The sequence below is a fragment of the Talpa occidentalis genome, unplaced genomic scaffold (genome assembly GCF_014898055.3).
Source record: "Talpa occidentalis isolate TD23 unplaced genomic scaffold, MPIMG_talOcc4v2.1 talOcc4.4, whole genome shotgun sequence".
Taxonomy (NCBI): Eukaryota; Metazoa; Chordata; class Mammalia; order Eulipotyphla; family Talpidae; genus Talpa; species Talpa occidentalis.
Genome location: NW_023604295.1, coordinates 87,801,480 through 87,823,612, shown reverse-complemented (window position 1 = coordinate 87,823,612; position 22,133 = coordinate 87,801,480). Strand labels below are relative to the sequence as shown.

At 40.1% G+C, this 22,133-nt stretch overlaps 1 protein-coding gene across 1 annotated transcript in view; it reads right to left on the bottom strand.

The window, feature by feature from the left end:
- The window catches only part of WWTR1 (WW domain containing transcription regulator 1), a 129,710-nt gene that overhangs the window by 3,138 nt on the left and 104,439 nt on the right, over positions 1–22,133 (bottom strand). The window contains exons 5-6 of the mRNA XM_037525815.2: positions 4,893–5,026; positions 2,743–2,855 (exon numbers count right to left, since the gene is read on the bottom strand). Of these exons, the coding sequence (XP_037381712.1) occupies positions 2,743–2,855; positions 4,893–5,026 (247 nt within the window). The remainder of the gene's footprint in view (positions 1–2,742; positions 2,856–4,892; positions 5,027–22,133) is intronic.

Genomic DNA, 22,133 nt, shown 5'->3' with positions numbered 1-22,133 from the left:
GCAAAGGGGAGGGGGGAGAGACAGTTAATTCACTCCCATTTTGCAAGTTGTCAGCAATCTACCAGACCTTTTCTAGCCATACTTGAATTCCACCTACTTGAATTTTACCTTGCTTCATCTGTTACTTTAATTACATTTCTTCCCTTGGGAGGGTTTGATGCTGCTTCCTATAAAATCTTCACAGAGATGACCCAAACCTCAAAGGGCTGAGACTCACTTAACCAGTCTAAGTTGGCACCCTAACATTTATCAAGTTCACTTTGCACCTACTTCAGCCTCTTAGGAGGAGACGAGAGCTCTGTATCAAGTTCTATGAGCACATAATTCCTCACAACGCCATGAGAAGATGGGAGTACTCCCATTCTGTAGATGGGAAATGGTTTTATCACCTACCCAAAGACATACCACAAAGTGGAGAAGCAAGTATTCACTCAGGTTGTCTGTCAGCAAAGACTATGTTATTTTTAGGGCATCCTTAATTCCATGTTACAGCTTCAAAACATTCCCTGTTTACCTACTGGACATCATTTTATTTTATTTTATTTTTAAAGATTTATTTATTTATTTTATACAAGAACCGGGGTACAGGCCAGATGCAAGGGAGGGTGAGAGGATTCACCAGAGACAGAGCGGGGAACAGAACAGGCAGACTGATGAAATACACTGCTGAGGGGAGCCGCGGGCGTGACAGGAGAGGTCTGCCGCACCATATGGGACCCTCGCTGGCCGGCTGGGATCGAACCAGTGCTGCAGAGGCTGCGGACAGTTTCACAGCGTGGCGCTCAACTGCCTGCACCACCAGGGGAGGCCCTGGACATCATTTTAATAAAGGCTTTTTTTGTTTGTTTTTTGCTTTGAACATTTTTTGGAAAGGGGAAACCACACTTCTATTTGATTAAGAGAAAAATTTTTATAATCCAGAGGTCCTTTATTCCTTTTTACACATCTCTCAAGTCCTGAATTCACAGGGTGTGGGTTCCCGCCGCTCAGGCTCCTGTCCTCGGTCCTCACACAGTCTGCTTCCCTGGGTGGAGCCGGCTGGCGTGTCAGTGGAACCCAGGCACCATTCTCTTTGGTTTCCTTTTTTCCTAATAGCTTCAGGCAGCTATCTCAGCTCTTAGAGTGCTTAATATGCTCAATATGAGCATTAATTCTTTTGGCAAGAATCTTGCCCTTGTTTGTTTACACAATCAATTGCATGTCAGGTAGTGTTATAGACTTTTCCACTGTTGCCATGGTAACATTTGTGTGGCACTCTGTTTTGAACAGTACCCATCCCACTGATATCTACACCACCACCTTCCTTGTAGATCTGCATGTATGTGGCCAAAGGAACAACTCCATGTTTTCTAAAAGGTCTAGAGAAGATAGAGTGGGGGGCGTCTCCTTTTTCCCATTGTGTAGGTCATTTGGTGACTTTACGAAGATGGCAGATCCAGCTGAAAAGCTCTTTTTTTTTTTTTTTTCTCTTTAAATGTCATGTTTAGATTCAAGACTCTTGGTCAGTCTGTGCAATTTCTAAACATGCAGATGAGGTTTGAAGGAAGATTCCAGGCAAACACTCTGACATGCTGTACTCCTAAGCTTCCTGATTGAATTGGACTTAGGTTTCAGGAATAATTTGCCTTCAGAGTACAGAGAACAGCCATCTAGGAGCAGAGTGCAACACACATGGGCTGCAGACAACAACACTGGGGAAAGCGAATATTTTCATCACAGAACAACTAATTTCCTCTCTTCAGTGATAGTGCAGGAGAACTTGCATGAATAATGCTAATAGTAGATACTTCTATTGACATTTATAGTATATCTTCTGGGACTTTAGGATTTTCATAATAAAGTCTAGATTTGAGTAATAAAATAAAATTCAAGTTTTGCAATTAAAAGTCCTCTTGACAAGAAAAGAAAAGGAGAGGTGGTAACACAGAAAGAAGCCTGCTGAGGGCCAGCCTGCAGGCTGGTCAGGCTGGGGATAATGTCACTGACTCTCCTTTATTGCTGAGGGAGCTTGTTGTTACTATGTTGAGACTTGGAGCTGATAATTTAAAATCCTCGGAGTTGCTTAATTTTGTTTTCTTTTCTTTTTTTTTTTTTTGGAGTTGCTTAATTTTCTAGATACTCCCTAGCACTGCACACACCATGGTATAGTAATGTAATTGTGAGAAGAGACTATATGAAATAAGGATGAATTTTAAAAAGGAGAAGGAAGAGAAGGAGGAGGAAAGCAGAATTTAAAATCCTCTGTCCATATATAAAGTTTTATTTGTATAAGCTACCAGGAAGGGACCAGAATTTATTAATAATGCCAGTGATTGGGTGTTTTCAGTTGTAATTTTATTTTGTTGAAAGTAAGCATTTCTGGGGACTTCCCTGGTGGTGCAAGAGGTTAAACACAGCTCTATGAAGCTATCTACAACGTCTGAAGCAGGAGTTCTATCCCCGGCCAGAGAGCTACCCACATGGTGCAGCAGATCTCTCCTGTCTGGCCTGTTGTTTCCCTCAGCAGTGTATTTCAGTCAATCTGCCTGTTCTGTTCCACACTCTGTCTCTGGTGAATCCTCTCACCTCCCCCCCCCCCCCCGGCACCTGTGGGCTACACCCCAGTCCTTGTAAGCATAAATAAATAAATCTTTAAAAAAAAAAAAGTAAGCAAGCATTTCTGGTTGGATGTGAAAAGTGAGCTGCCCAAAGATATGATTTCAAATGCAACCACACTGCAAATCATTGCAGACTTTGTCCTACCTGTGTCCATTTCATCCATATTGTTGAGAAAGTCCTCTGGGGTGGTAGGGACACTGTAACACCCCAAGCCCAGGCCACTGTCAGTGCTCTGTTCCCTCGAATGATACGGCCCTCTGGAGAACAAAAGATGGACAAACGTCAGCATGAGCCACTAAAGATATTTCAAAATTAATACAGTCCTGAAAACTCTAAATTATTGTAGTTCTATCATTCTGTCCAACTTTCCTGGTAAGGGAGGGACAATGCACCTCCTTTTAATTTTGAAACTCCCAATATCAATGAAATTAATAAGTTATATGCAAATAAACCTGGCATACATAGTAAATTGACATTGACTTCCTTTTTGCCTCAAAATAACAATTTGAATAATGTTCTACATATTATATCACTTATGTAAAATTAAAAAAATAGGCAATAAGAAATATGCAATAAGAATAGGCAATAAGATATATGAAAATATGTGTGATGGACACACATCAATTTCTGAAGAATGTTGCCACAAGAAAGTGAAGAATAAAAAGAAAGTACTTCAGTGGTGGGGCATGGATTTAAATATTAATCACAATGTTTTATTTATTATAAAAATAAAATTGATAAAATATGGCAAATCTGGATGTTAAATGCACAGGTAAATCTTACATCATCTTAATATTTTTCTATACATTTGAAATCCTTTTACATTAGCAATTTAAAAACTCCTTTCCTTCATTGCAGTTGTTGTTTGTTTTTGTCTGGCTCTATTTTTAATAACTGCCATAATTATATTTGCTAATTTGCCAGAAGCATCTATAGGGGAGGGAGAACAAATACGGAAATAGCGTACTGCATATTATTTAGAATTAAAAAACACATTTAGGGTTGACAAATAATACTCATGAAGATAATTTTTGCTAAATTATCTTTTATTTCTACTCCTATGTTTCACATTTTAAAACCTCATCTCTTTGTTTTGATTAATTTTTTGTTGTGAAACAATTTTAGATGCACAACAGAAGATGCAGAAGGAACAGAGAGCTCCCGTGCCCAATCCCCCAGTCTCTCCAGTGGCACCTTACACAACTACAACTACTGTTATCAAAACCAGGAAATTGTATAAGATGATTAAGTTAGGCTTATTTAACCTTATTTCATTTCATCATAAAAACCATTTCTTTTTCCCTAATGGCCATATGACATGCTTTTACCTCCCTGTTAACTATAGGAAATCCTAAGATTCTTCTAAATAATTGCTATACAATGCCATCCTATCGAAATTATAAGTTCATTCCCATTTTTAAATTATTATTCACATCATCAATTTTCTTAAAAATAATTTTTATTTAAGCAAAATTATTTTATAACATTATGCAGGTTCAAGTGTATAGTGTTATAAAGCAACATCTACACATACTCCATTAAGTTGACCACCAAGGGTCTAGTTTCCATCTTTCACATGCAATGGACCTCAACTATGGATTAAAAAAAAAAGGCAGAAGGGATTATGCTCAGTGAAATAAGCCAGAAGGAAAAGAAAAAATATCGGATGATTTCACTTATAGGACGAATATAGGGGAAGCAAATAGGGATCAGGAAAAAATATGTAATGAAAATATATAATAATAAATAAGAAAGCAAAATTAACAGGCAACTATCAATCAGAGACATTCTGCAGGGGGTGGCGGGGGAGGAGTCAGGATCAAAACAGGGGAGGGAAGAGCACAGGGACTATGGTGATGGTGCACAGGTGAACTGGTGGTGGGAATTTTGCAGGGACTACACCTGAGAGGAGAAAGCAAACACTGTACAAAAATGAACAATGATGTAAAATATATATAAATAAATTCATTCATTCATTCATTCATTCATTCATTCATTTTAAAATAGATGGCGTCCTCTGCTTTTACTTTTCCACCTATCTCTCTCCTAGTTTCATCCCCTTTTTCCATCATAAACAAAGACAAACAAACAGACAAAACAAACAAATAAATAAATTAAAAAACATGCCTCTATTAAAAAAAAATTAAAAAAAAAAAAACAAAAAAACTCAGTTCTTAGAATATGGAGATATTCAATCCATAAAAAAAAAAATAAAATAAAATAAACAAAGACCCATTATACTGTAGACCACCTAACAAAGAAAGCAAAAGTAGGTCCCCAAAATGTTAACTTACCCATTGAGGAAAGGATCGGAGCTATTATTAGAGATGGATCTCATGTCTGAGGTCATGGCAGGAGGGTTGGCAGCAGCCTGCACTGTTGTCAGAGTATCGGCTTCCATGGGCAGCTGTCTGCAGAGGGCAGCTTCCTATGGAAATATAACAAAGGAGGCAAGAGATATTCACACATTGTCACAAGGATTGGAGCAAAGAATACTTCACAGGAAAACTTCACCATATACAAAGCACTTTGCGTTCATTTCCGTATGTCAAGTCATTAGTGTTCTTTCTCTCAAGAAAGTCTTACAGACATCAGTTCCCTTCTCACAAAGATAGTAAGTTCAGCTAATATTTATCCTCAGGGCACTAACTTTGTGACTACCTTACCCATGTAATTGTTTAAACAGGCAAATCATACAAAGGTCTCTGAAGACACTTTTTCAGAGATGGGCTATTTTTATCCTCGGTGCTCAGAAGAAATGTACTCAATCAAAATAATCAGATAAATCTGGACTTGCAGGTAGATTGGGTATTTGCTATTTACATGCCAGTGAAGCTGGGGGTTGAGTTTAGGCTCTACACTGAACAGTTCCACATCAAAAGCCAGGACAGCAAAACAACCAGTGGAAAAGTTTGTTGTCAAACTTTTTTTTTCAATATGATCAATTATTTTGTTGACCTGAGTAAAATGGCTGAAGGTTAGGGACCCAGGTGAATGCAATCCAAGTCCCAATGATAATGAACTGTTGATAGCATGTGGATTTCATTGGCAGAGGTTGTAGTATTTTTTTGAAACTTGGTTACTTTGGCAAGGAGAGCCTATCTAAAAAGTTACGATTTTATCTACTACAATTACTTTCTCTAGGTGTATAACATCCACGGAATCTCTCCTATTTTGACAAACATGAACAGGAAAGAAATTCTTCTCAAATTTGCTGCTTTATCCTGAATAACTTTTGTTTGTTTATAGCTCGCACCCAAAAGAAAAGTTAGGCTCATCCCATATGCGTAGCAGTTTTCCACTTTCCAAGCTAAAGTCATAGTGTCACCATCCCTCAAATCCCCAAATTATTGCTACAATGGCAAAAAGAACATTTAGGAACTAAATTACAGCATCTTTGTTAGGTCTCTTCTAGCTCTCACATGCTATGATTTTGGAGATCTGTTGTCTAGACAAGCCCTAATGAAGTCATCTGCTATAAAAACTTTGGGTTACTAGGGTTCATTGTACTGTTACTAGGAGTTATTGTAGCACAACCCATGAACCCTGGGAAACCTGATCGATAAGAAACTGCATTGTTAACTTATAGTGCAATAAATACCCAGGCTGGAAAGGGCTCCTGGGTCACTTCTGTTCACCCAAATTTAAAATAACCAGAATAGGGGCCTCCCCTGTGGCGCAGAGGTTGAGCGCTGGGTTGCGAAGCTGCCTGCAGCCTCTGCGGCGCTGGTTCGATCCCCGGCTGCTCCCCGGCCACCCGAGGAGGGTCCCACATGGCGCGCAGACCTCTCCTGCCACCCGCTGCTCCCCTCAGCAGTGTACTTCAGTCGTTCTGAGAGAGAAGAGAATTCTCTCACCCTTCCATGCTTCTGCCTGTACCCAGTGCTTGTGTAAGTAAGTAAATAAATAAATAAATCTTAAAAAAAAAGAAAAAAAAAACCAGAATATTTAACAGAAATCTTGTTCAGTAAACTATAAAAAGAAAACAAAAAAATGGAAATTTTTTAAAAATGTGGTTTTAGTCTATAATTCCAATCTTGGAAGTTCCTTGTGAATATATTTAGAAAAACTGAATTGCTTTCTGATAAATGTTTTTATTTATTTTTTAATAGCCAGACACTTTACTATAGTGGTCTATTGTTTATAGTAGGTTTTGGGGGTGGGTGGGGGGGTGGGGGTGGGTGGGGAGAATGAGGCCAAAACTGTCACCGATATAGGTAATAATGAAGGAATTGGCTTAAATCTGCAAGAAAGTGAGCCTCCGAATATACCAGTCCACTCATCAATTACATCAGTGCTAGTGTTTCTAAAGTATAGGATCTCCTCCATCATGTGTAGTCATCACAGCATACCCACTGCCAAAGAACCCATAATCCTTCACCACAGTTCACTGTGCTCTCTCCCTATGCTGTTTGCACCCCTCCAAGTCCCCTTTTGGATATTTGAGTTCTAAGGTCAGCCTTCAAGTGTTCCTTTTAGAGTCTGTCTTTGTCTGATACTTTGTTTGGTTTCTCTATGTTCCACATGTAAGTGACATCATTTGACATTTATCCTTCTCCTGGTTTGTTTTGCTTATCATAATCCTTTCTAGCTCCAACCATGTTTCCACAAATGGCATGAGTATCTTTTTTGATTGCTGAATAATATTCCATTGTGTATATATACTATTCAGTACATCTTCTTGACCCATTCATCTGTTTTGGGACACTTAGGTTTTTTCCATAGCTTGGCTATTATAAATAGTGCTGCAATAAACATAGGAGAGCAAGTTTCCTTTTGAATTAGTATTTTCATATTCTTCAGGAAAATACCTAGGAGTAGAACTGCTGGATTATATGGCAGGTCCATGTTTAATCTTTTGAGAAACTTCTCACTGATTTCCATAGAGACTGTAGCAGTCTACATTATCACCAACAAAGTAGGAGGGTTCCTTTTTCTACACACCCTCGCCAGCACTTGTTGCTGCTCTTTTTTGTATGGGCCATTCTCACAGGTGTGGGTGGGAGCTCACTGTGATTTTGATTTGCATTTTCCTTATAAGTGATGATGAACATTTTTTTCATGTGCCTACTATACGTCTTCTTTGAAAAAAGTGCCTATTTAGCTCTTCTGCCCATCTTTTGATTGGATTATTTACTTTTTGTTAGTATCTATGAGCTCTTTGTAGATCTTTGAAAACAGTCCCTTGTCAAATGTATGGTGTGCAAAAATTTTCTCCATTCAGTAGTGTGCCTCTTCATTTTAGCTACAGTTTTGTCTCCTGTGCAGAAGTTTTTAGTTTGATGTAGTCTGGTTGTTTATATTATATTTTGTTTTCCTTGCTGCTAGAAATGAATCTTCAAAGACAGCAATGAAGCTTCTGTCAGAAAGTGTTTTGCCTATGTTTTTTCCTATGTATTTTATGATTTCAGGTCTCACTTCCAACACTTTTATTTATTTTGAGTTGATTTTGTGTATGTTGTGAGATAGTGGTCTAGTCTCATCTTTTGCATGTGGCTGTCTAGTTTTTCCAGTACCATTTATTGAAGAGTCTTTCCTTGTTCCAGTATATATTTTTGGCTTCTTTGTCATACATAAACTGTCCATACCGGTGTGTCCATATAAGTTCATTTCTGAGATCTCAATTCTTTTCCACTGGTCTGTGTGTCTGTTTTTGTTCCATAACCATGCTGCTTTAATTACTAAGGCTTTATATTATAGTTTGAAGTCTGAAAGTATGATAGGTGTGTTTGTGGTTCTATATGAATTTCAGTAATGTTTGTTCCATTTCTTTGAAGAATGTCATTGAGATTTTTATTGAGATTGTTTTGAATCTGTATATTGCTTTGTGTAGGGTGGCCATTTTGACAATGGTGAGTCTTCTAATCTATGAACAAGGAATTTCTTACCATTTCTTTGTGTTTCTTCTATTTCTGTTAATGCTTTAGAGTTTTCTTTGTATAAGTTCTTCACCTCCATTAGGTTTACTACTAAGTACTTATTTATTTTTTTGGTGAGATTGGAAGTGGGATCATTTTCTTAATTTCTTTGCCTCCTAGCGCGTTGTTTGCATATAGGAAGGCAACTGATATTTGTGTAATGATTTTATAACCTGACAATTTGATTTATTATTTCAATTTGTTTTTTAGTGGATTCTTTAGTGTTCCCTATGTATATTATCATGCCATCTGCAAATAAATAACTTTCTTCTTTTTTCCCAAGTTTTGGATTTCTTGTATTTCTTTCTCTTGCTTATTTGTTCTGGCTAAGACTTCCAATACTATCTTGAATGAAAGTGGACATCCTTGTCTTGTACAGACCTTATTGGAAAAGCTTTCAGCTTGTCACCATTGAGAATGATTTTGAATTTTCTTGCTCATCATTGACCTGCTTTTCTGTGTTTTCTCTGTGTTCTTTGAATTTGTTTATCATGACAAGTTTAAATTCTGTATCTGATTGAAAGGACAGATCTTCTATGTCTTTGTTACTGTGTTCCAGAAATTCACTCTCTTTCTCATATCTCATATCATATGTTTCTCATATGTTATAATTTTGTTATTGCTAGTTTTTTTAATATGTTATCATTCTCACTGGTGTAAGATGGTATCTCATTGTAGTTTTGATTTGCATTTCCCTGATTACAAGTGATGTTGAACATTTTTTCATATGCCTATTGGCCGTTTGCATTTCCTCTTTGGAGAAGTTCCTTTTTAGCTCTTCTGCCCATTTTTTGACTGGATTATTTTCTTTGTTTTTGTTGAGTCTCATCAGCTCTTTGTAGATTTTTGTGATCAGTCCTTTATCATTAGTGTTGTATGCAAAAATGTTCTCCCAGTCGGTGGGGTTTCTCTTTGTTTTGGTTATTGTCTCTTTTGTTGTGCAGAAACTCTTTAATTTGATGTAGTCCTGTAACAGGGTGGTCCCCAGGAAAGGGGGAGGTTCCAGGTTCCCTGCCCCACCCAAGGAAGGGTGGAGCTGAGCAGGAAGAGGAGAAGCTGCAGAAGAGACTGAGGAAGGAAGCAGGATGGAGCCAGAAGGAGACCTGGAGGAGGCGCATGGAGCCTAGAGACACGTAAAGAAACTGCTTGTCTTTTGGTCGTGGACTGGGTGACACAGATGTGGGTGAGACCCGTGGGTAGGTGACAATGGCAGTTTTTATCTTGATGTTGATTTTGCTCTTTTCCTTCCGGGCTTGTCCAGTTGTTTGTGACCCTTTTCTGTGGGTCCCCACTGGAAGATGTTTTAGACTTGTGGTAGACTTTGGGGCCTTGTTCTGGGCCGATCCCATATGGATGGACTTTTACCCACGAGGGGATGGGTAACTTTGGGTGCTTCATTTAGAAACTAGACTCTTTGCCTTACCTGTATTGTTTCCTAGTTTTATTAAAGTTCCTTCCCATTAAAGTCTCATGTGTTTTGTGTTGATGCGGCGGATGGCAGAACCCATTTAGAATAGGCAGGTTTGCGGGGCTTGGGCTGCCCCTCTCCCTGTCCTATAACAGATTTGGCGTCCAACGTGATTTAGGACAGAGCCATCCGTGGTTAGTCAGCCCCATGGGAAATTGGGCTTCCCTATGGCACTGGCTACCACAAGCGCAAATGTGATTTTTGGTTTCTCCGGTGTGTTTGTTTCATATAACAGATTTGCTGTTGAAAAACTGGCTTGGGCTTTGTGAAGATTCTGTGTGTTTGTGTGTAATTTGTTTGTAGTGACTTGCTAAGAGATTTTGATTTTGTGGAAATTGTTCTGTGCCAGTTTTACTCAAAAGATTAGGCAGTACATTGGACCATGTGGCCAGATCAAAGATGGCGTCATGAGGCCACTGGGAACTTTTTTTTTCTTTCTTTTTGTAATCTCTGCTGTCTCATTAGCATTTCTAAAGGCAATAATGGTTCTTCAGTGGTATGTTGCTTTGTCTTTGACTACTTCCTGCCTGTGTCTGACCGGTTTTGCAAGCCAACTGTGGAGAGGTGGTGTTTTAATTAGCAAATGTATGCCTGGGTGTTAAGGAAAGAGTAGCCTTAAGCAGTAACTGGTAATCCCGGTATCCTTGATGGATTCTTGGAGATAACTTGAATTTTTGCAAAGTCTGGATCAGAAAATTAACAAGATTTTGTCTGAGTCTGAAAGGATTTGCTGCTGTGAATTTTGTCTACACAATTTGTTTTGGGCATGTTTGCCATTTTGAATCCTGAATTTGTTCAATTGCTGGTGTAAGACAAGATTCTAAGTTTCTGCTTCCTACTGAGGAAGGTCTGTTGTGGAAAGCACTCTTTAGGGTGCATCATGTAACTATACCAGGTTTTCATACCTGTGTTGTTGTTGTCCCTCCCTAGTGTGGGGGAGGTGTAATCTGTGCTTAGATGTTTAATCTGCTCTTTCAGCTTCTGTCCCAGAGTGGCTAACAGAAGTAAGGAGATGATTCTTTTAATTGAAAGTTAATTACTGATATTTTGATTTTGCTTTTTCGGGTTCTATTCCAGGAAACCCAAGGAGTGCCTGCTTGGTGCTAACAAGAGATGACTCCTTTTGCTTGAAAGTTAACTTTTATTCTTTCAGTTGCTGTACAGAATACCCCAGGATTGACTTCTAACAAAAAGTCTTCAACACTGAAAACCCTAAGGTGATAAACAAGGTCATGTAACTTCTGTGATTAATAAAACTTTTCCTTCCTATTTCCAAAGTCTTAGGTTTGCAGGATGACAACTGGAAATTTTTCTGCCAGCAACACTCCACATTTTTTTTGGACTTTGATATTTTTTTTTCTGAGCCTATGGAGTAAAACTGCAGTTACATAACATATTCTACATGGCATAACTAAAAAAAAAAACAACTGTCTTTGTCTATATGTTGTATGTCTGTATGTCCTTGTGTCTAACTGTCTTGACCTCCAGTGATTGACAAATTGGTATACATGGTGCCCATAGAAGTTGAAAAAAAAAAAGAGTCTCCAGTCATGAGAAAATAAAGGTTATGGTTTGATTGTCAACATTGTGCTACTGAACTAAGCCGGTGCCTTCATAGACATTAAATATTGTTGTTTCTGTTAATTTTCTGATATTTATGGCAAAGCTTCCCAGAAATCTAAATTCAAGTACAAATTTGGTAGCCTGTCATTTGACTGATGCAAGGAAATTTTGTGGAACCTCAGTAGAGCTCCTGAGACACTCCACGAAGTTTCTCCCTTTCCTCCTGGGAAGGCACTAGATGAATTTGTTTTATTTGGCTTTTACCTAATGAAGTAAAACTGGAAGGGAAGCATTGTCACTTGGGAAAATGGTAAAACTTTGGTATGTACAAAATGTTAACAGCAGTATCTGGTATGTATGTAAATTGTCAATGGTGATTGTCACCTTGTAATATTGTATAATTCAATTGTTTCACACCTACAGAAATTGTTTCCGGAAATATAGGGAGAAAAGGTCTCAACAGATTCCTATTGATGGAACTGTTGAGAGTAAAAAAAAAACTTTCCTACAAAGGACTGAATAGACCTAGAAATACACCTGACATTTACTAAGGTTTCTTTGACATAATACTGGAAATTTTTTTTTATGCATTCTGTCCTGAATCCACGAAGTTTTTGTTTTGTTTTGTTTTGTTTTGAGTAACCAGGATCTGCAGAAAGGTTGCAATTTTTTTTCCAGCAAAGCTGACTTGTCACATTTTCTCTCCCCTTGATACCAACACAGCATACAAATAGTGGTAGTAATTTTGCTACTTATCTTAGAGTCTGTTTTTGCATAACTTCCATAGGGATTTTGTCTGTTTTAACAAAAAAATTGGACGCGAGTTTGATTGTGTGGCTTTGTGTGGAGTTCTTCCAGAAAGTTGAAAAAGAGCTGAACCAAGAAGAGGAGAACCTGTTTGCCTTGTTTGTAGGTTCCAGAGACCTCCAAAGAAGGTGAGGAAGCTTGCCTCCATTGGCAGGACTGGACACCCGGCCAACGAAAATGCCCTGGTACCCTCGAGAAGAGGAAAGCCCAGGTGGAGTCTAATGAGACCAACTTTATACCTGAAGCCTACATCGACTGGATGCCACCGGTTCGCTCTGATCCTGTATGGAGTATTTCAACAAAGCCAGCTAAAAATTGCTGTTAGTTATTTCTGCCCTGTGATTTTATGCAAAAATAGAAAAAAATGGTTTAAAAGTAGATTTAGTTTGCAAACTTTTGCTATGCTGTTAAAGTTTGGGATCAAGGTTGAGAGAATTCGTTTTTGCATAAGTTGAACCATTTTAACATTTTTTCCCTGTGATTTTGATATATTTGCTGTCTTGTTTTAGCTAACGCTCCAATTTTTTTTTTCTTTTGGCTGGTATAATGGACTATTTTTAAGTAATGAAACTGTCATACTGGACATTCATGGACAATGCTGCTGACTAATTGTTGCTTTTCTTACACACATTGTGACCCTGAAAAAAAGACTGTCTCCTAAGATTACACCATGACATCTGTGCCACCATAGATATGGTGGAATAAAAATTAAAAGGGGGGATTGTAACAGGGTGGTCCCCAGGAAAGGGGGAGGTTCCAGGTTCCCTGCCCCACCCAAGGAAGGGTGGAGCTGAGCAGGAAGAGGAGAAGCTGCAGAAGAGACTGAGGAAGGAAGCAGGATGGAGCCAGAAGGAGACCTGGAGGAGGCGCATGGAGCCTAGAGACACGTAAAGAAACTGCTTGTCTTTTGGTCGTGGACTGGGTGACACAGATGTGGGTGAGACCCGTGGGTAGGTGACAATGGCAGTTTTTATCTTGATGTTGATTTTGCTCTTTTCCTTCCGGGCTTGTCCAGTTGTTTGTGACCCTTTTCTGTGGGTCCCCACTGGAAGATGTTTTAGACTTGTGGTAGACTTTGGGGCCTTGTTCTGGGCCGATCCCATATGGATGGACTTTTACCCACGAGGGGATGGGTAACTTTGGGTGCTTCATTTAGAAACTAGACTCTTTGCCTTACCTGTATTGTTTCCTAGTTTTATTAAAGTTCCTTCCCATTAAAGTCTCATGTGTTTTGTGTTGATGCGGCGGATGGCAGAACCCATTTAGAATAGGCAGGTTTGCGGGGCTTGGGCTGCCCCTCTCCCTGTCCTATAACAGTCCCAGCTGTTTATCTTTGCCTTCACTATCACTGCTTTGGGTGATGTGTCTGTAAAGATGTCTTTGAGGTGCATGTCATGTTGTGTTTCGCCTATATTTCCTTCTATATATTTTATGGTTTCAGGTCTTATGTCTGTTCCCTCTATTTTAAATTAAGGATAACTGACATTCCGTACTTCAGCATTGATTGTTTCCCCTAGTCTCCCATGTCATCCTAAGAGGCAATACTGTGATTTGTCTGTAGAGGGCTCACAGCATTATTTTCAAAAGGCAAAGACTCACACACAAATGAGAAAGAATACAAGAAAGAGTGCTGCTACATCTTCCTTAATAATAACTTTGAAATATAAATTAAGCTACTCTGAGTTACAAATTTATGACAGGGGCAATACTTTGTCCAAGATTATTCCACTGTCCCAGATTGTTGGGTTACAAGTCACTCCACACAGTAGCCAAAGCGCAGATCGTGTTGACCCTTATATCCCCTGCATCCTATCCCCCGCAAGGGCTGCTCCACAAAACCTCATGAGGCAGCCCTGCCCACCTCTCCTACTTTGTCTTTGACATCCTCCCCTCGCTGCTTTTCAGCTGCTCCTCTCCCATCAAGCATCTGCACCAACTAGTCCCTTGCTGCCAACATGCTCCGAGGCTCTCCCCAAAGCACTTAGTATCTGTCTCTTATAGATCTCATCTCTTCAGAGATATTCCTTTCTGACCCATCTAAAATAATGTCAACCCTGTTTTCTATCTCTTAACCCAAATTAATTTTCTTCAGAGCAACTTATGTATTGTCTATCTTATCATTAGAAGTTGCATGAAGAAAGGGACTGTATTTGTCATGTTCCATTTCTGTAACATGGATATGTATAGATGGTACTCATAACTATTTGTTTAAAGAAGAAATGAAGAATATTACTGGAATACAAATGGAAATATTTTAAAACATGATTAGTGATAAGAGAAAAAAACAACTAAGCACATTTAAATTCTCATCTTCAACCACAAAATAATAAATCCGCATACATCCCGTCTAGCTGGGTATAAACCCCATCCTCGAGGGATGGTCCCAGTGCAAATTCCCTGGTCCTAGCAGAAAAGATGAGCAGGAGGGAAAAGAGGCCAGGAGCAGGGTTCCACTGCCAGATGCTTGATTTGAACGGTGGCCCTGCCATCTTCCAGACAGGTATTTAACCTCTCTGATTCTCATTTGTAAAAATGGGGGAAATGACAGCTTCTACCTAATAGGGCTGCTGTGGTGATAAAGTGAGGGAATACACATACGGTGCTCAGAGCAGAGCCTGACACCAGACATGGCATAAAAGATAACGTAATAGCGGTTAACTTACTATTATTATTAATATCAGCTTGCTCTGTATTCTAATCTCAGAAAACGAAAAACAAAATAAACAATCTTAAAAATCACACTCTTAACCTGAACCAGATCCACTTTGAATGGTCTGATTCTTCTTCCTTGGAAGATTTAAGCCAAAGTATGAATTCATCAAGATGAGTCACTGAGGCAAAGAAAATAATTTTTTTGAAGCAAGGTGAGGATTATGAACCCTTTTTAATAGTATAAAATTAGCCTTTAATATATATGGAAAATGGTGAGAAATTTCATTTCACCTAATTTTATTTTCTGCTAGAACAGCTCCAAATTTAGAAGTCTTGTCTTTTTTCCTGAATGAAAAATTTTCCTACTTCTGCTCATGAATTGAATAAAAGAAGTACAAAATCCAAGGTTTGAAAAAAAAAAAAGACTAGCCTCATTAACACACCCCTATGTCCCTTTCCAAACAAGAGAGGATTAAAACAACAACAACAACAACTAAATTTAGATATAAAATTAACCCCCAGATTAAGTATGGTTTGGCTGCCACACATCACCCACTGCCCTTGTGCAGGCAGAAATGAAAGGCAAATACCTGACTTCAGTTTGACAAAAAGCAGCAGTCAAGACACTGGAGCTAGAACAGCTGCTGCAGGGACAAAAGATGGAGACAGTGGACAAAGTAAACTGATGTGTGAACAAGGGCCAAAGCTGGTCTAGGACATGACTCAGGCCTCCAACTCAAAGCTGGTAGTGCAGCTGCCCTAACTCGGCACTCCGTCCCCACTTCCTTCGTGTTGGGGCAGAATGACAAACACTACCCCAGACCCTCAGCGTGTCTCTCATCTACAACCTGTGCAGTACAACAGGCCTATTCACAGAGGCCTTTCAAGTGTCTTCTCCACCCCGAACCACCGTTTCCTCCCAAATAAGTCTTCAGTTTCCTAGACTCCTCTGCACTTTGGGATCCGCTTTCCTCTGGCTATATCTCATCTAGTCCTATCTGCTACACCACCTTTCCCACAATAACATGTCACTACTTCTCCCCCTCCCAGTCTGGCACATCCGAATAAACATGTCCAGTCAAGTCTCATACCGCACACCTAATCTGGTCCCAGAGTAGCTCTTCCCATTATTATCAGGCTTTCTCTTAATGTCATCACCATCTATTCCAGCTCAAATTCTGAAACAACTGTCTCCCTGAGTCCTCACACTTCATTCATTTGTACCTGTCTTTATTTATTTACTTTTAAAAATACAATGAAGACTATGAGATACCAGGTATTGTGCTCCTTAACAAATATACGGAAATGAACAATACAGATAGAGCCCTGCCTTGTGGAGGATTCTAGGGCAGGATGGTAGGTTACAGCAAATAATGACCATGTTCCCGATATTTCCATGCTCTAAACCTCCTCTCCATCTCCACTAGCAGTTCAGCATTGCTCCTCTAGATGTTTCAACTGCTCTACCTTCCTCCAGTCAACCTCCGTGGGTAAAGCTGCATTCAGGTCTCTGTTTTATACTTCGCTGTGTCTATAAAAAGTGGCCAGAGGCGACAAATTGAGATTGGGAAGGGCCAGGGAGGCGTGTCCTGTGAAGAAGCAGGTAACTGTCTAAGCAGAAGAGAACCTTTAGGGACACACCATGGCTCTCAAGCTATTCAGCGACTACCATGTGGAAAAAGGAAGCTCCCTTCCATTCCAGATTTGAGACATATGTGAAGGGCTTCCTATTAGTAATCTGTGCAGAGGTAGAAGCTGTTTCTCAATTTGTGTGGCTACTGAATGGTCACTGGAATTCTCAAACAGTTGTTGAGGATTAAATGCCTTTGGAATGTCGAGGGCTTGGCATGGAAGATGAAATGTCCTTGGAATCAGCAAGACTAGAGTTCAAATCCCAGCTCACCTTCTCACTAACTACATTTGAGACCAAATTCTTAACTTTTCTTGACAGCGTATCCATCTGAAAAAAGATGGATTATAAGATCAACTTTCTGGACTGTTAAAAAGCATATTAACACTTGCACATCATTACTAGGTGTGAAGTACTGTTCTAAGTGTTTTAATGAGCTATTTCATTTCATCCTCATGACAACTCAATTGTCTCCATTTCACAGGTGAAGAAACAGAGATTAAGCAATTTTCCCAGGATTCGGAGCCAGAATCTGTTCTTGTAAACATGACACAGTGTGGTAGAGACATGGTTGAGGTTGACAGAGCTCAAATTTTCAGGTCTTTCTCCCACTGGCTCTGGGATTTGGGCAAGTTATTCCATTTCTCTCAGCCTCTTTTCCTAGCTATAAAATGGAAATATCAACCCTTTTACTTCAGACAGTTTAAAGGAGGATTTAATGAAATGGCCCATTTAATTATCTTGAATTGGGAAAGAGAATGAATGATTCCATGATCCTTTTCAACGTAGATGGGTGGAGCTAGTGTTCTGGGAATTCACAACGCATCAAGCAAAGTTATACAGATTTTTAAAAGCCAGTCTCAGAAAAATCTGGAAAGCTGCCCATGTTGACTCCACCCCTTCCCTCTTTACACAACTTTATTTTTTCTCTATAGCCAAGCTGGGGCTGAAAAGACTATTGCAAAATAAGGATTTGAGAATCTCTTTTAAGAGTTTGTGGGGATTGCTGAAACAGGTAAGTACATGTAGGTTAAAGAGGGAAAAAAAGGAGGGAAAAACCCTCTCTTAAGGAGGAGGTGGTGTGTAGCATAGCTGGAAGGGAGAGGGGTGTGAGAGACAAATGCTGACTTGTAAGTTGATTGTGTCCCTGGAAGCAATCCTCAAACCTCCACTCCTTCCAGCACTGCACTGGCCTGCAGCCTGCCTGGGGATTAATTCAACAGAGGAGGTGAGAGAGTAAACAGCAGTTGAAAGTGTCCTGCAGCCCAGGTCTGTCCTTTGCTGAGGAAGCCATGCCAGCCAGCTCCTGCCCTCCCTGGAATGTACTTCAAAGAGAAACGAATGACAATAACCTCTCCTGAGGGTGTTCTGCTTGATTTAAGTGTGTGTGGTCAGGGACTCTACAAAAATGGAAGACTGGATTGTTTTAATTATAAAGGGTGGGGTGAGTAGAAACAAAAGAAAAAAATAAAGACAATATTTTGAAATCCTAACATTAAAATAGTTATTCTGGTGCAGAGAAGTGGCTCTCTCTGCCAAAACCCTGAGGGACTTCAGAAGCAGAACACTGAATTATTTACCTTCTTTATTGGGGAAAAAAATAAAATTTCCACTCTAAGTTCTTATTTAACTCCATGCCAAGAGATTCTACAAATTCACTGTCATATTTGCTGGAGCCTCCCTTTTTTTCTAAATACCTCATCACACACGCTCGGCTGCCAGACTGTCGCTATGAAAGAACAGTTGAAACGCTGACACTTTTGGAAAGACATTTGTTGAATCCATAATTATTTCCATGGCCTGTTGTTGCTCTTTTAACTCAGGTTGTATATAACAATCTTGTGTTATTCTATAATCTCTGTTGTCCCTTGGAATCACTTTAAGGAAAACATTATAATTTAGATATTCTTTCGTTACTTAAAAACATAGCTGAATGTATTTTGTTAAAGGATATTTCCTCATACCATGGTGATCTTGTTAAAAGATCAGAAATAAGGAGCTGTTTTTCCTTTGTGCAGGCTTGGAGAGCCTCCATCTTATAACATTTTTCAATGGGGTCCTCTTAAAAAGACTTAAATTGGTTTTATTCCTCAACAGCATAGGAACACCAGGGCATTTTAGAAAATGGATTATTTCTGGGACATGTGGACAAATAAAACACTTGATGGAGACTAGAATGGAAGCTCTGTGAGGGTAGGGACTGAGCGTCTTCACTGCTGTTCATTTAGGGCCTACAGCATTTGATGGCCGAATGAATGAATGAAACAGCCAGGCAACTCTAGAGGGACTTATATAATGATCAGCTGACATGATCAGTTATGTCTCAGTCAAGCGTGAAATCTAATTCTATGAAATGCTTCTCTAAAAGTTAAATTATAGAGCCTCCCCGGTGGTGCAGCGGGTTGAGCATAGCACTGTGAAGCTGTCCGTGGCCTCTGCAGCACTGGTTCAATTCCTGGCCAGCCAGGGAGATTATTCCCGCATGGCGGGGCAGACCTCTCCTGCCTTGTCTGCTGCTCCCCTGAACAATGTACTTTGGTTCTTCTGCCTGTTCTGCTCCCCGCTCTGGCTCTGGTGAATCCTCTCACCCTCCCATCCCTCTGGCCTGTACCCCAGTGCTTGCATAAATAAAATCTTTAAAAAATACATATATAAAAATAAAAAATAATAAAAGTTAAATTATAATCCCATGTCATGAAATAGCCACCATTTAAGCTTCACGGTCTGCTATAGATGACACTTTTTAAACTCTAAGTAACTATTCTTCACATGCCAAAAAATAGACCTCAGCACTTCCCCCAGCCCAGAACTGCTCGCAGCAGGGTGTGTCCCTCCCAGGCCCTCAGTCTGGACCGGCAGAGAGGCCAGCCAATTGGCCAGCCAGACCGGTAGTGACTGTCAAGTTGAACAGAAATCCACAGGACCTGCCAAAAGAATTCCACGGCCTCCCGCCCAAACCCTCCGTCTTGGTCCCTGTTGCCTTGACAAGCAGAGGCCAGGCTTAGTCAGCATTTTCGTTATGACAAGGGGATTCTTAAGTCTGTGGGCCCCAGTTAAAGAAAGAATGGGGTCAAAGCAGTGCTGAAAGTACCTGGGAAGAATGATGGGATTTCAACAATGCAGTCCCGGAGAGGGGCAGGGAGAGAAAAGGCTTTTCCACCAGAGTCTTCCTCACGGGAGCTGACTCCCGTGATGGAGGTTAAAGCCTTCTGGGCAGAAACCCCTCCTCCCCATTATTTAACTGAATAATGCACATGAAAAAAAAATACTCTCCTCAGATAAAATCACGATTGCTTTTTTTATATGGATAAGTAGGAACCTAGATGACTCTATGTCAATTTTCAACCTGAATTAAAAGAGTAAAGTTTCCAGTTCATTAAGTAATGTTATAAGTGTTTCCTTTACGAAACTGAGCAAACACTGTTTTGATTTTTAAGCTGCTAGAGAAGAATATTCTATAGTCATTGTGGACATGTGTGTGGCTCATGTTATTTTAAAATTTATGACCAGTGTTGTTGTAGAAAGGATCCAGACAGCTTAGGATAGAAAGATCCAGTATCACAGCACAACTTCCAGGGAAATAAATGAATTCCCAGTAAGTTAAGAAGACGAGATAGCAAAACAGTTAGTATAACATGCTACATACAGATTGTCTTAAAAAACAAAACACAATTACGAATACATACAAAGACTAGAGAGAAATCTTCATAGCCAGTCTTTCTAGATAAGAGTTTGAGTGATTGCTATGTTCTTTGTTTTTGAATGTTTTAAACATTTTCTACAATGAATGTGTGTTTTCTCTTTGTTGTGTGATAATTTATCTTCATTATTATTTTTATTTAAATTTAGCAAAAAATCCACTCTCTGTTGTATGTAGTTATGAGTTATGACAGATACATATGGTTGTGAAATAGCCACCTTAACCAAGACACAGAACTGTGCCATTAACCCCCTACCCCAAATTCTCTAGTACTGTCCCTTTGTAAGGGAGCTCCCTCATCCCATACCTGGCAACTGCCCATCTATTCTCAGTATCTACAGATTTATTTTTTCCAGAATGTCATACAAATAGAATCATGCATTATGTAGTTTTGAGGGAGTTGGGTTTCTTTTTAAGAGTAAAATGCTCTTTCATCGCAATCAGAAAAAAAAAACCTAGCAAATTATATTTTTAAAAATTAAAAATATAATATTTTTAACTAAAAAGAAAACAATCTTCAAAAACTGAATACTAATTTCTTTTAAAAAATATGACAACATGGGCCTCTTTAGGGTAAGGAAAAATGTCAGGCTTTTCTGGCCTCCCGCCATCAGGATAGATGATTGATCCTTGGGGTCCTGAATGCATGCCTGATGGCGGGCACCTAGAATAGGGTGTGGGCATAGGTAGATGGGATTCACCTGGGCTAAGACTGGGCTTTTTAAGGGTAGAGTCACAGGGACGCCAGCAGAAGCCGAAAGAGAAGCTGAGAGAGAAGCAAGAGAAGCAGAAGCTGAGAGAAGGCCGGAGAGCCCAGATAGAATGAAGACTTGCTGGGGGCTGGGAGGCTGGCAGGCCTCCCAGCCCCCTAGCACCCTTACCTGCTGTGTACCGGGTAAATCCCAATAAAAGACCTGCAAAAAGCCACTAAGGACTCTGACTCCTTTACCCGGTCTGCATGGGATCAGAAAACCTGCACTGGTCCATTCCTGACCCTACAGCCTCCCTGGTGGCACAAAGGGTTAAGATGCAACCTACAAAGCTATCTGCAGCCATTGCAGCACGAGTTCAACCCCCAGCCAGGTTGGTGACCCCATGGCGCAGCAGACCTCTCCTGTCTCGCCTGCTGCAGTGTATTTCAGTCAATCTGCCTGTTCTGTTCCTCACTCTGTCTCTGGTGAATTCTCTTACCCTCCCACGCCTCTGGCCTGTACCCCAGTTCTTGTATGTATAAATAAAATAAATCTTTAAAAAAATATATGACAGGGCCTCCCTGGTGGCGCAGCGGTTGAGCGCCGGGTTGCGAAGCTGCCCACAGCCTCTGCAGCGCTGGTTCGATCCCCGGCTGCTCCCCAGCCACCGGGGACCTCTCCTGCCGCCCGCTGCTCCCCTCAGCAGTGTACTACGGTCCTTCTGCCTGCTCTGCTCCCCGCTCTGGCTCTGGTGAATTCTCTCACCCTCCCGTGCTTCTGACTGTACCCAGTGCTTGTATAAATAAATAAATAAATCTTTAAAAAATTAAAAAATAAATGGCAATATGAGGATATCAGGAAACATTTAACTGAGATTGTTTTCTAGGGTTGCCATTTCTTTAATGAACCTGAAACTGTCTTACAGTCTTTAGGAAAATTTAGCAAAAATAGAACCCTACCAGAGTGTAGGGTAAGGTAAAAAGTATCAGGCTTTTCTGCCCTCCCGCCATTAGGATAGATGAAGGAACCCTGTGGTCCTGAATGCATGCCTGATGGCAGGCACCTGGAATGGGTACACCTGGGCTGAGAGACTGAGTTTATAAGG